The sequence below is a fragment of the Morone saxatilis genome, unplaced genomic scaffold, assembly GCF_004916995.1.
Source record: "Morone saxatilis isolate NCDOM2014 unplaced genomic scaffold, NCSU_SB_2.0 Contig19, whole genome shotgun sequence".
NCBI lineage: Eukaryota > Metazoa > Chordata > Actinopteri > Moronidae > Morone > Morone saxatilis.
The window spans coordinates 22,742,740-22,756,486 of NW_023339751.1; the positions used below are offsets into that span (position 1 = coordinate 22,742,740).

The window sequence follows — 13,747 nt, forward strand, 5'->3', positions numbered from 1 at the left end:
AAAAGGGTTGACTAGGGCATTGCTGACACTGAGTACTGGTGAGGTGATGTACGCTTGACGTGTGGAGTAGAGTACTGTAATACAACAACCGAAGGCGTCTGTTCTCAAAAAGATGAGCTTTGGAAGAAAGTTGCTGGGCAACCTTTTTCTGGAATGCGATAGCTGGGTCAGATGCACAAGTAAAATGGTTCTTGTTGACTGGAAAACGACGAGCGGAATGGTAAGAGTGCGTAGACTGCTAATGAAGGAATAACACAGGTCCATCTCCTCAAGTTTATAGTCTTAATGTCCACCTCATGAGGTGTGAACATGCTGGTTAAATGGTGCTATGTCGGTTGCGGAGTGTCGAACAAACTGCCCTCGTGTACGGCTTCGCTGAAGCGAAGTCAGAGTGTGCAGGAACACTTGTGCCACACACACACAGTCCTTGTTTTGTTAATAAAATACCGTGTTTATGTGTGGTGGGAAAGAATGTGTGTGCGAGGGTTTTTGTGCATTACGAAGGTCATCTATATCAGTCTGGCCCTGGGTTGTGCAACTCCTTACATTGTCAGACGATACGAAGTATATATTAGATAACGTTGACTCCATGGTTGCTGGGGTGGCGATGGTTCCGTCTGCAGGCCTCGAGTAACTCCTCTATGGGCGTGTAGGAAGCAAGGGGTGGCCGAGTGAAGCCGATGGCTGTTATCCAGTTAATCACAAAAGGCAAATGTCAGTGAGAACACAGGAACTGAACATCATGCTATTGTTGAGAAAGGGGACAGGGTTTTCGCAGCATGTGGAGTGGTAACTTCGCCAGTGTCAGGTGAGCGTATTGCAGCTTGTGTTCTTGTGTCACCGGTGACTGTTAATAGCAGGGAATGGTTCCAGTGTATGCGAACAATAGTTGCTGTGGGTGAGAGGTGTGATAGGTATGGGAAAGCGTGGCTTTCCAAATAATGGATGTAGTATGTAGCGAGCGGTGAGGGTGTAGAGTAGGCCGACGCGACCGGTCTGTTGTCAGCAGTGTATATGCTCAGCTCACGAAGAGCTGCAGCGAAGAGACTTGGTTAAAGGAGGTATGATCAGCTACAGAACAATAAAAGCAGCGTCATCAGCTATAAAAAAATGCATCTTGTTTGATGTATAATTATAGAAAAAGAATAAGTATTAGTGCATTAGAGGAAGCAGCATTTAATAAATATATGATTCTATTATTATTCGTAAAACCGTAAATTAGTCAAAGGAAGTTAGTTGATTGGAGATCAATACTAACAGGGGAGAGAATATACATCCTGGGTATTATCTATCTATATAGAACGTTAATATTAGAGGTATAGCAAGTTGGCGTTCTTTGTGCGCTGATAATAGTGGATTCATTTAAAGCTGGGAGTGTCTATTGTAGAAGACTAACGCGAAATATTACAAGATCACATATGAGTTGGTCTAAAAGTGATTCCAGTAATACACTATTCAATGAGTGGGATAATCTAGTTATGATTATTACAGGACTTTTCTGTCTAGGGTACTAAGATGGGACCGAGCTGAGATAGATATTCCCTTTACGTGACTTGGAATAACAGGCCTTGTCTAAAACTTACGATGCTTATATACATTACTAGTAGTGGTAGGGTCTTTAAAGATTCGTCCCCTCTAAGTATTTATGGTTTTGCACCAACGTTTAATGCCAACCGAAAGACCCGCTTTCACATGAATTGGCTTGAATGCTCGGGCTGTCACATTGCTGGAATGAGTGGTATGACCTCTAACGATCTGGGATAATGTAGTTTAACTAGACCATATATAGAGTGATTGATTGGAATAGGTATAGACATGTAGAGTGTGACTGGGGTGGGAGCATGCAAGTTCCTTGTTTTGTCGTGTGGATTGATACGATAAGTATGTTTGTGGGTATGTGTGTGTGTTTGTATCTGATATAGAACTGGAAATGTTAAGATATTGTTAGAGACAGGAGAGAAGTAGTAGGTGTTCTAGTATATATTAGCTCTTCCAAGTATAAAAAGTTATTAGGAGTGTAATTTTATCATTAATTATCGGATAATATTGCTGTTGAGAGAAGAGATAGTTTTTGATGGGGTCGAGATGGTATGGAAATTACCACTTGGAGACATAGAAAGATAGCAATTTTATTCAGAAGAGAGTTGGACCCATTCCTCATAGAGAGATCGTTATTTGTTCATGATAGAAGGATCTTATGCTTACTTACAAATATAATTAAACTTCATTTTTATAGGCCTTTTACCCTTTCCTAAGAGAGAAGGAGTGACTGTAGGACAAGTGCGACCAAACTATAGGCTCAACGGTGTAGAATAGTTGGTTCAGATAAGTGGGTCGTGTGTTGCATGTGTTGAATGTGTACTTTGGTTTTATTAATATTTGACAGTAATGGTAAAGGATGCAGTTGTAGAACATGGATGTTTTTTTACCGCTAATGCGGTATACAGAACAGACTGTCGCGTTAAGGTAATGACAGCACCTTCATAAAATTGTTTTAGCTTCATAGCATGGGTCCAGGAGAAGTGGCGCGGGTGCTGACATGATTTGATTCATTTTATAAGACAGGAATTTCATGAAGGCAAGAGATAACTGTTAGTCCACAGGGAGTTCCCTTTTTTTCTTTTTCATGGGGGTACCGTTTCTGATCAAGGGGGCGTTGGGGAAAGGAATGAACTGGCCTGCAGTATGGTAATAGCAGCAAGCAGCCATGTTGGACTTTTGTGATTTAGCGCTTAATTTTTACTGCGAGCAACAGCATTATTAGAGCGTTTTAAATAATATGATTGCGCTCACTGATACAGCTATCGTAGTAGCCTATAATTAAGGAGGTTAATCCTCGTGCTGGACTGGAGTTGTCGCTTGCATACTTTTTGTCCTTGGGCTGCACGGTTTAGAGGGAACTTTTGGCCATTCTAATAATTTCTTGAAGTAAGGGACATTTTTGGAGATAGATCTCTGAAGTTAATTGAGTTTGAAACAGAGCAAATTACATAGTTAGGTGAGTGCCTGCGCAATTCAGAGTGAAAGAAGTGATGCAACTGACCTCCATGAAAATGAGATAAAGTACATGTATGCCATTATGACAGGACTCACTGCTTGATGTATGAATGTCTGACTTTGGCATAATTTATCAGTTAAGCTAGAGCAGAACAATGTATTGCGACATGAACCAGCTATAATCTGTCCAGCAGACTGTCCTGTTGGGAAGTATTCTTACGGACTAGAAGGCTATAACTGATTCGATTAGAGTACATAGAAGGGTAGGCGCGATGTTCAGTTCTTCATTGATCTTTCTATATGAGATTCAGCGGGATTTATGGTAGGACCTTTGGCAACCGGATTAGCATGTAGCCTGCATAGCCTTTACAGCGTGTGTCATTAAACGATCTGGTGGAGAATTGATGCGTGTACTAAACGGTTCATTTAGTCGTGTCATACACTTTAGACCAGGGTTAAAAGATATACGACTTAGTATGAACAGCGGCTCAAGTCGCTAAACATTGTACCTGAAGTTGTCATTCGTTGGTATTTGTTATCTACAGTCTGTAGGTATTTAGGCATAATTGACGACTGCCATCTTCTATTAATATTCGCCCAGCCATACGTAGCATTCTAGCTGAGTATATATATAGAATATGCTTTGGATCCTAAGAATTCACCGAGGAAGTTGCTTCCCCGCTGTACAACTGAAGCACGTTTGTTGTTAGATGCTCACGCAGAGGTGCACCGCGTGTTCAAGTCACGGTCTGCACTGTACACTTTGGAGTTTCTCGCCATTGGTCCTTATTCTGTGATCGCAAAAGCACAACCGCGCAGACAGATGCGGTATCTAACTAAGTAAGCTCACGAGAATCGAAGACTTTCCCACACATGGTCGTTTGGAATTTATCTCCATCGCACTATGTGCTGATTATCGAAGGATGGGCCGTGCCAAAGAAGGTCCCATATCTAAAATTCAAATAGGACAATCTTTGGTAGAGTTTTGATGGAGGAGTCTAGATCGTCACTCATGATAAAATTGAGATATAACATACACAATGGGATAGGAGTAAAGTTTTGTTTAAGCCTAGGAAGTATTCTGTGGTATCACTGATACGATTGATTTGGCATGTACCTGGGGAGAGAGAGGAGAAAAGATAATTAGTTATCTTTAAGTATGCACTGACAGGCATTTACCCCGCAAGAGTGTGACGCTCTTAGATTAGTTGTGTTTCTATTGACCTAGACTTGAAAATTTACTCAGGGTCGTATGCCAATTTTGGGAAATACACCGATAAGTAGGAATTTAGTTGCGATACCGGACAGTGACAGGCTGAACTAGATAAGAACCCCTGTATGCAGGAACCATTTAAACTACTAAAATCAGTACTCACAGTCCTCGGTTTGCTACCGTTAGTTGGTTCCCCCCTCTACGTTCAGAAGGTGTATGATAGATATGAAGGCTCAGCACTTACACACGCCATCTATGCCCTGTTGAGTGTAGAAACCTATATAGAGAAGCAAGAGAGTGAGCACACAAAGTTCACTATACGAGTATTAAGTCCTATAAGTTCTGGAATTATTAGCAGGAAAACACGAAACCAGCCACCACAGTTGACGTTGTGTGTATCTGTAACTTATGTGTTAGTGGGCCTAGTTGTAACGACAGGTTCCTGAGCAAGTTAAGACCAAACTTGGTTTTAGAAGATGGAGGTGCCCCATCAGAATAAGGTGATTCGCTCCATGCTGGAGGGCAGTGTGTGCGGATGTCGGAATGCTTGAGTATTGGTCGCCATATATGCCCTGATATAAGGAGCATGAGACATGGCTTGCGAACAGGAATCAGCTTTATATTGTCTTTGCTGTGTTGTTTATTTTGGGCTTCATTTTACAGACGCTTTGTGTATCAGCTGTGGGGCAGAAATTTATGCATTTGTTGTCGACTATCTGGCTTTATTATGCTTCCGCTAGAGGCGCTCAGGGGAAAGACGGAGGTTGTTTTATCGCCGGACCATTTTTTTTTGCACACTGCCTGTAAGTATTTTCGGCCATGATTGTAGCATATGTGTCTCTCTTTCATTATTGTGTATAGTATTTGTGGCGTTCTTGTTAGTAATCGTTCGCATTTATGGATTTCTTCTGATGTTGTAGGGATCTCTGTTTTGCATCTAGACTTACCTAAAACAATTGCCTTGTTGTGTGAAAACCAGGATTCCGGACCTGATTAGTTAAGGGATAATAAACTTTGGCTGCCTCACGTGCCAATCTGCAAGCATCAAATCAGGTAAAACTTTCATCACAACAAACCCACCCTACCACACTACTGTCTCTGTTTAAAATTTGGGACAGGCGCTTGGTCAGCAGTGCACGAGATGGCGGGAACGGACGCAGTACGTACTAGTTAGGTCTTCTGAAGGATGAGACCAAAAGGTAACTCTCTCCACTCCTATTGTGCTGTATTTTTGTCATGGATATGGTGTAGAGTCTTGATCATGAATGCAATCCGTGTAACGCCAGGGTCCTGTTACCCTAAATTGATTTCTTAGGATGCTAAAAACGTCCATCATGCTAACTTGTTCAGTCTGCGCTACGAAAAATTTGATGTTGGATTTGACTAGAGCTGCGAATAAATGAAAAGCCTGAGGATTGGACGAATATACATTTTTAATATTTCAGGAGATTCTATTGTCAGGGAAAGGGATATTAGATATCAAGGTACCTGATATGATGGTGTATAAACAGCCTGTGTGTGAATGGTGAATGTGATGTAAAGTAAAGCACTGTTGAGTGGGCGGAGAGACCAGAAGGATTACTGTGAGATGCACGTCCATTGGTGACCATGGTAGTTGGTAACATGAGGGTAACATAGAAAAACACCCACTGTCCAAATCTGTCCATTAAAAACTTGATTGAATATCTAAACCTGTATTTGATTCCGTTATCATTACTGTAGACATTTCACATATGGTTAGCTGGGACTGTCATCATACAGCCCGGCCTCAGGGGGGCTGACAAGCTTATGAAGAACATCTGTGAAGAATGATAGGAGTACAGAGATGAGACAACAGCATACTTCATTTAATTTATTCATGGACATAAACTCACAAAACCATTATTGTAGCACAACAAACAATTAGTTTCTGCAGACACATGGGAATGTTTAATATACTCTTATATATTCGTTTTTTTTCGCAACACAAAACAAAAAGCAAAACACAAATAATGTAAACATCCACTGTATTCTTTCCAGAGTAGGTAGAGGAAGCAAGATGGTCCAAAAGAGGTGAGTCAAAGTACTGGGGGCAACATACAGTCAACATCTCAACTTCGCTTGTGACCCAAGTTTGGATGAAAAAAAACTACAGCAGTTGCTAATTATTAAACAATACATAGACAGTGTATAAGAGAAACACTTTTAAAATCACCCAGACAGGTTAATACCAATGTGGTGATGTTTATGATGTTCAGTTTGTGAAGCTGTGACTGTGTTGTTCAGCAAATACTCAGTTCTCAGTTTAGAAAATGACAATCAAGTTGAATCAATTAAAACCCAACTTTATGAGCCTCACCTACTGCTACTGGCTGCAGTATCTATATAGGCACACAGACACACACACAGTTGAAAACCTCCTTGTTTGTCAAGCCAGGGAGATTGGCGATTTTGACATTCATTTATAAAAAAAAACAAGGAGGTGGATCCAGCAGTAAAACATCCCAATAAATAAAGGACCGATCTATCATTTCAAGGATATGTTCACGTTTTTGCACTCAAGGAAAGACATTACAAGCACAGACACTTTCCATACACAACTGATACGCTACAGTACATCTACAGAAGGGGGACATTATTGCCCTGTTCTCATTCAGGGTGGTGGTGGTGGCGGTGGGGGGCGGGGGGATTCACAATGAGAAAATGAACTGGAGGTAATAAGAACAGTGGAGAAAGGAGGCCAAGTTTGAGATGGGTGAAGGCTTGATGACGATGGTATCCGAGCACCTTGAAGTGCAGGGCTGTGGGGTGAGATGTGAGATGTGAGATCTGTGGGTAGAAAGGTGAATGGGGCTAGAATGGAGCACCCCTCAGTGACGGGCGGCAGACTCCCTAGGGTAGAACTCTGCAAGGGTGCTCTGAGGAATCCTCTTGAGCATCTCCTTGGGGAAGATTCGCAGCAGCTGCCAGCCAATGTCCAGTGTTTCATACACTGTCCTGTTGTCGTACGGGCCTGAGGGAGACAGTGTATATGTGATGAGATTACATACAAAGTCGATGCAAAGATGAAAGACGAAATTCGCCCAATTCGCATATTTGATAGATCCCATATCAAATATGCCAACAAGCGTACAACAAGCAAAAAATGTGCAAGTATTGCAGTTTCTATGACTTTACTTTTGCAGTGTTGTGTGAGAAAGAGCTGCTGCTGGTCCACAGACAGCTGCTTGAGCCCAGGAGCTTCTGCAGAAATGAGCTGTGGGCAAAGCCGCAGCTTCTGGAGGACTAAACACCCATAGTCACACTGGATTCTGCTCTGATCTGAAGAAGTTTGCTGGCAAGGGGAGAGCTCTGAGTTTATTTTTTAAACTTTTGGGATTAAAAAGTGGATTTATCTTCACTCTTATCAACCTGTCTGCTGTGAATCACTAAACTTGCACAAAAGAAAAAAATAGCACATGGTAACCTCTTATCAGACAGTATTCTAACCACTTGCGGGCCTATTCTGGGGTGTTTTGGGAATTACTTAAGAAGGCCTTGCAACTATGTGTAATGTAAAACTGATCACTTATCGCAATTTATCCACAGAGAATTATCACCAACTCTGCACTTACCCATAGGAACTTTTTTAGCATTTTTTAGGCTCATTGTTTTGGTTGTACAGCCTGCAGACTCTGCCCTTATTAACCTAATTTCCAGCATTAAATGAATCTATTGTACTCAAATTGCCCTGCACCATACAGCAGACAAAGGTAGCAACTAATATTGATAGAGAAGTTTTAGCAGTTAAAGAACCAGATATTTATTCTCGGGAGTTGGTGGAGACCAAAATAGAGTGAATATTATGGTGTGTTCACACCAAAGGCAAAGCATTTTTCACCGCGCCTTACTCATGAGATCATTTGTGTCTTCATGTGCGCGAAACATTCGCTCATTAATCTGGCTCACTACAGTGGTATGAGCCCAAAAAATGCTGTGATTTTACTTTTATATAGTATATAGTATTTGGATCTGGAGTAAGGATGTGCTTAGCTTAGCTATGCTGCAGTGTAACTGCACTTTAACTGCATTTCTGTAAATGCAACTTTTTTGATGTTGTAATGTTCTAATGCATTGTTTGCTTCATAAAATGCACTTTAAATGACCTGTGTTGGAAAGGGGCTATACTATGGAAGCAGAGGGAAGCAGTTAGCCTAGCTCTGTATAAGAAAATATAAGGAAAATATTTCTCCATTTCCCCATCTCTTCTTGCCATGATGGCTATTCTTCTGTGAAATCCATCAGTGTCCAAAAGAGGAAAAAACAGCTGTGTGTACAGTATCTACCAAGGAGACTAAAGCATCTCAGCACTGAGAATTGAGTCATTTTTAAGAAAAAAAAAGAGATAGAAGAAAAGGGTCAGGTATGCTTCAGCAACAAAGAGGGAACCTACACAGATCGATATTTTCCAGGGAAAAACGTAAAATCAGAAATACAATGTGTAAATGCCACTTCAACTACCGTTTTTTAAAGTAATACACCATAATAGATTAGCAAAAATACACAATAACCAAAAACACTGTTCCTTCTGTTGGTCAGTATACTCTCACTTTACTAGTACTACTTTAAACAGTAACAAGAGCACGTATCACTATATATGCTATCTGCACCAAAATCAATGACCCTGGGCGGTAATAGTAATAATGCTGTAGTGCAAATACATTTTCAGTAAGGTTGATAGACTATGAAAGAAAACTGAATCACACACACTTCAAAGCCACTAAGTGTCACTGTTAGAAACATAGACAGGAGACAGCTACTGCCACATACCTCTTCAAGCCCACATTCATTTACTTACTAAATTCTGCATCCTCCTGGGCATATAATTAAATCGACCCCATTCCCAATTCTGACTTTCCTTTGTAATTACTATGGATTAAAGGATGTGGTTTTATTTATTCATTCATTCATTCATTTTCCCCCACGCTGAACTGTTCATCCTGGGTATTTAAATGAATTATGTGATTGCAATGAAGAGTCCAATCTGTGGGAGCAGGGGGAATCTAATTTAGTGGTTAGTCACTGTATCACACTGTCTAAATAAAACAGCAGAACTTTAGCATAAGGTTCTCTGTGGTGACCTCACAGCTTGAGCATGTGCAGGAGAGCTGGCGTCTGCACACATTTTTACATCCTGCATAAAAGTTATTCAATTGCAATACCTAACTAACAATTTTCAGCTATTCATTTATATCATTTAGTCTATGGAATCGTCGTCACTACAAAACATTCTGGCTAATTAAAAAGAGACAAGAAGCAGCTCTCAGCCATGTCAACCCTGTAGTGTAGTGTTGTTTAAATAAAAAGCCTGAACAGAGTTCTAGTGGACAGGAACCTGATTTCTTAACAGGGCTTTTATTGTGATAAATTGGGAAAACGTACTGACTTGCCACTCCACTCTCATTTTGTTGCACTTGGCAGCGGCAGTCACGTGCAACACTTAGTGTTAAAATTCTGTATTAAAGGGCATGTCCAGGCTAAATTTACATCAGTTCAGCCAGAAGGTGATATCTTTATTCGGATCGCATGCTTTGTCTGACCAACTGACCAAATTCCACCAGAAAACCAGAAAAAGTTAGATATTTTTGTTTGATGGATTCCTTGAATGATTAATCAGTTCTAAAAATTGTTGGTCATTACATTTCTGTCAATCGTTTTTATCACCTAATACACAGGGAGCGAGGATTGGCTGCCTTAATGAAAAGGCAGATGAAATAATAAACATCCTATTATACACTATTATCATTTATTTGCTTATAATACCTCTGTAAATAATACATAATTGTTCCTTTAGTGTCTCCTTACCCTGAGCAATAAAGTTTTTCTCAAACTTCTGCAGGAACTCAAGGTAGAGCAGATCATCAGAGGTGAGGGCCTCTTCTCCCACCACAGCCTTCATGGCCTGGACATCCTTACCAATGGCATAACAGGCATACTGGAGACAAGGAGGGACATTCATATTAACAATGATGATAGTAAAATAGTAAATAGACTGGAATGGAATGTACTTGTATCCTTCTGTAGTCTTCCGACCTCTCAAAGTGCTTTTACATGACATGCCACATTCACCCATTCACACACATTCATACAGTGAATGGCAAAGGTCATCACAAACAGCAACTAACATTCATTCACATTCATACACCAATGCACTGTGCATCAGAAGCAATTTGGGCTTCAGTATCTTGCTTAAGTAAAAAAAACACTATACAAAATAAAATCTCCGTAAACGCAGCATCGTTTCCAGAAATATCTGCGTCCACACGGATTCACTGGAAACGACCCAAAACGCTGTAGTACATATGCCAGGCCTGTAGTGGCGCTGTGACGCAACCACACAATACACTAAAACCGAAAGAAGCCATGGAGCATGCGTATAAAAGGTCACGCGCTGTGCACAAGGCTGTAGTCCGCCATTGTTTGTGTTGTTATGACGCGTCTAGCGGCGCGCTGAGGTTAAAGGTTAGAGAGGCGGGCCTTATACGTCATCGTATTCCGCCGTCCAGACGACTCCGGCAATCCGGCGTTTTAGGGTTTTCCCACTCTGGGACCCGTTCTCCAAAAAATCCCGTTTTCACACCTCGAAAACGCTGTATCCTCTGGACGCGAGGCCGATACGATAAAGTATTTATACGATTCGACAAAACGTACTCGTGTGGACGGGCCCTTTAGTCCTTCTGACCACTCAAAGCGCTTTTACACTACGTGCCACATTCACCCTTTCACACACATTCACTCAGTGATGGCAAAGTCCATCAAACAGAAACTAACGCATTCATACACATTCACACACCGATGCACAGCATCTGGAGCAATTCGGGGTTCAGTATTGTGCAGTATGCAGTTATTCATCTGACTTTGATTCAGAAGGAAAAACATGTCATGCTTTTAGGATGCTCAAGTATTACAACATAGTCTCTACAAATAAATAGTCTGCTTGGAACAATAATAAGGATTTTGAGTAGAGATTTCTTACCAGCTGGTTAGAAACATCTGCATGGTCCTTCCTGGTCATCCCCTCACCAATGGCCGACTTCATCAGACGGGACAGTGAGGGCAACACATTGATGGGTGGGTAGATCTGAAAAAGGAGATTGTCTGATTACAGATATTGTTAATGCAAAGCTATTTTATTGTAACTATAGATGTTACTAAAACAAACAATGTAATGACAGCAACAGTCAAAATCTTGGAGGAGAGAATCGTGGAGAGGTCAATTTAACGTTGATGAGATAAGCCCTGCCAGTGTATTGCATTCACTTCTCTTGGTATTTTCAATGAAGAACAATTGTGATAAGACAATGACTTAGCTAACAAGCTTTATGTTAGCTATAGCTTAGGCTTCGGCTTCAAGCTATGCACTTGTGTTGACCCACAGTGGTTTGGACCAACCAGCATCCTGAAGAACTACTGGCAGCTACAGCATGAGCTAGGGGTGTGGTTTAACGCCAGGTGTGTGACGACGTGTGTGAGAAGTGACTGTTTGGAGATTAGCATTTTCCAATGATGACAAACCATCTGGTGACTCTGTGACAGCAGCATGGGTAGTTGGACTGACGTTAGGTTGTGGTCCCCAGTTACTGATGAAGGTTCCTTATATGGGTGCTGATCTTAGCAATATTCAAATTTGATATATTAGTGAGACATTTATTACGACAATAGCCACAAAAATAGCCACAATAGCCAAATCACCACAATTCAAGTGATGTACTGTGTAATGGAGTGACTATCACCACATTACAAGTGATGTACTGTATAATATTACTGCTTCTGCTACTAGCTAGCTAGCATAATCAGTCAAGAGTTGCTTTTAATCATAACAGATAAGATATATTAGTAAAAACTTAGTAAATACCAATTCTTGTTTTTCCATGGGTATTCAAGATTAACTAATTGCCTGGCATGTGAACGTCTTGGTCCTTTGCACATACAGGGAATATATGTACAGTGTAGGGCCACTCTTTATGAAAAATGTAAAGGTTTTTTTACATTTGAAAAAATTTACAGTTGAAATTTGCCACTACTGTTGGAGCAGCCGCTAACTGCAGTTTCTTCCCCATTTCCTAGACATCTTTGCAAAAGTAGCGTTATATAGATAGTAAAAATAGAAAAAGTAATGGTGACTTGTTTACATCTGGTACTTGAAAATCTCATACTGTTCAACTCCAGTCGAAAGCGTTTGAGTAGAACTGATCCTCATATGGGATTTAATACTTTTTTCCCCCGAAACATGAGCATCAAGCTGGCCAGTAGTTAATTCTTGCTTAATTTTGTCATTTTGAAGATGAGAAATACTTGAATTTGATTGGGTTATTTGGTGAAGCTAAGTTTGAATACACCGTTCTCACCTGGTTAAAATACCAAAACCATAGGTGTCAGTATGTGACAGTAATCGCTCCATGTATATTGTGAAATGTGAATGACCAGTACAATGTGATATTTTGAATCAAAGCTTGGGCCATCTAGCCCAAGAATGAGTACCAGCTCTTTAAGTTGAACAAACGTTGTTTTAAGAAAAAGCTGATGAATACCTGTCTGTTGTGCAGCTGCCTGTCAACGTAGACCTGACCCTCTGTGATGTATCCAGTCAGATCAGGAATTGGATGGGTGATGTCTGTTAGAGGCACAAAAATGAATTCAATTGCAACACATCCAACAAATGATCTTGTATTTGTTAATGTAAATAGTTTATAGAATGGCTCAGTTGACTTTACATTCAGGGTGCAGATCATCTACCAGTGAGACATTATTCAAATCACTCACTGATTTGCAGGCATTCAAATAATGGGACAGAAATAGACAAAATTTTTGTCAGCTTTCATTTTAAAGACCTTTACTCTAAATCAAGTGCCCTCGGGAACACCAGCAGTGTTTAGTAAAAGCTGACACAATCACCTCCCTGTGATGCTGTAATGGGGGACTCCTGTTCGACTAGATAGGAGTAGGCTCTTCATACGTGTTGCTATGGTAACTGCAGGCATCAAAAATGGGCAAAAAATTGCTTTGAATGCATAAAATACATATGTTGATAATTCATATCACTGTTCCCTACAAAGCAGACAGTGGTGCAGATGTCATACTGGTCCAGCTTAAAGCTTTTGTTCTGTTGCTGCTGCTCTCACCGTCATTGGGCATAGTGAGAATGGGAATCTGGGTGATGGAGCCGTTCCTGCCCTCCACTCGGCCGGCACGTTCGTAGATGGTGGCCAGATCTGTGTACATGTAGCCGGGGAAGCCTCGACGGCCGGGCACTTCCTCTCGGGCAGCAGAGACCTACGGGTGGGGAGGAGTGGGCAGTAAATGGGAGGGCGACATTAGAGCAGCAAAAAGAATTAGCTAAAGGACACAAGGCTGGTAACATGCATTTACATTTTAGTTCTCTGTATTTTCACCATCTTTCAGATTTTTTATTTCAATTCAATTTAATTCAATTTTATAAGGAGTCGGTCTAGACCTCTCTTATTTGGAAAAAGGTGTTCCTGAGTAACTTCTGTTAATGGAAATTGCGCTATACAAATA

At 40.9% G+C, this 13,747-nt stretch overlaps 1 protein-coding gene across 1 annotated transcript in view; it reads right to left on the bottom strand.

Annotated features, from left to right (window-relative positions):
- Positions 1-6,655: 6,655 nt before the first annotated feature.
- atp6v1ba (ATPase, H+ transporting, lysosomal, V1 subunit B, member a) overlaps positions 6,656-13,747 on the bottom strand; it is a 36,314-nt gene continuing 29,222 nt past the window's right edge. Inside the window, exons 10-14 of the mRNA XM_035663513.1 lie at positions 13,351-13,501; positions 12,760-12,842; positions 11,205-11,309; positions 10,034-10,163; positions 6,656-7,202 (exon numbers count right to left, since the gene is read on the bottom strand). Of these exons, the coding sequence (XP_035519406.1) occupies positions 7,060-7,202; positions 10,034-10,163; positions 11,205-11,309; positions 12,760-12,842; positions 13,351-13,501 (612 nt within the window). The 3' untranslated portion in view covers positions 6,656-7,059. The remainder of the gene's footprint in view (positions 7,203-10,033; positions 10,164-11,204; positions 11,310-12,759; positions 12,843-13,350; positions 13,502-13,747) is intronic.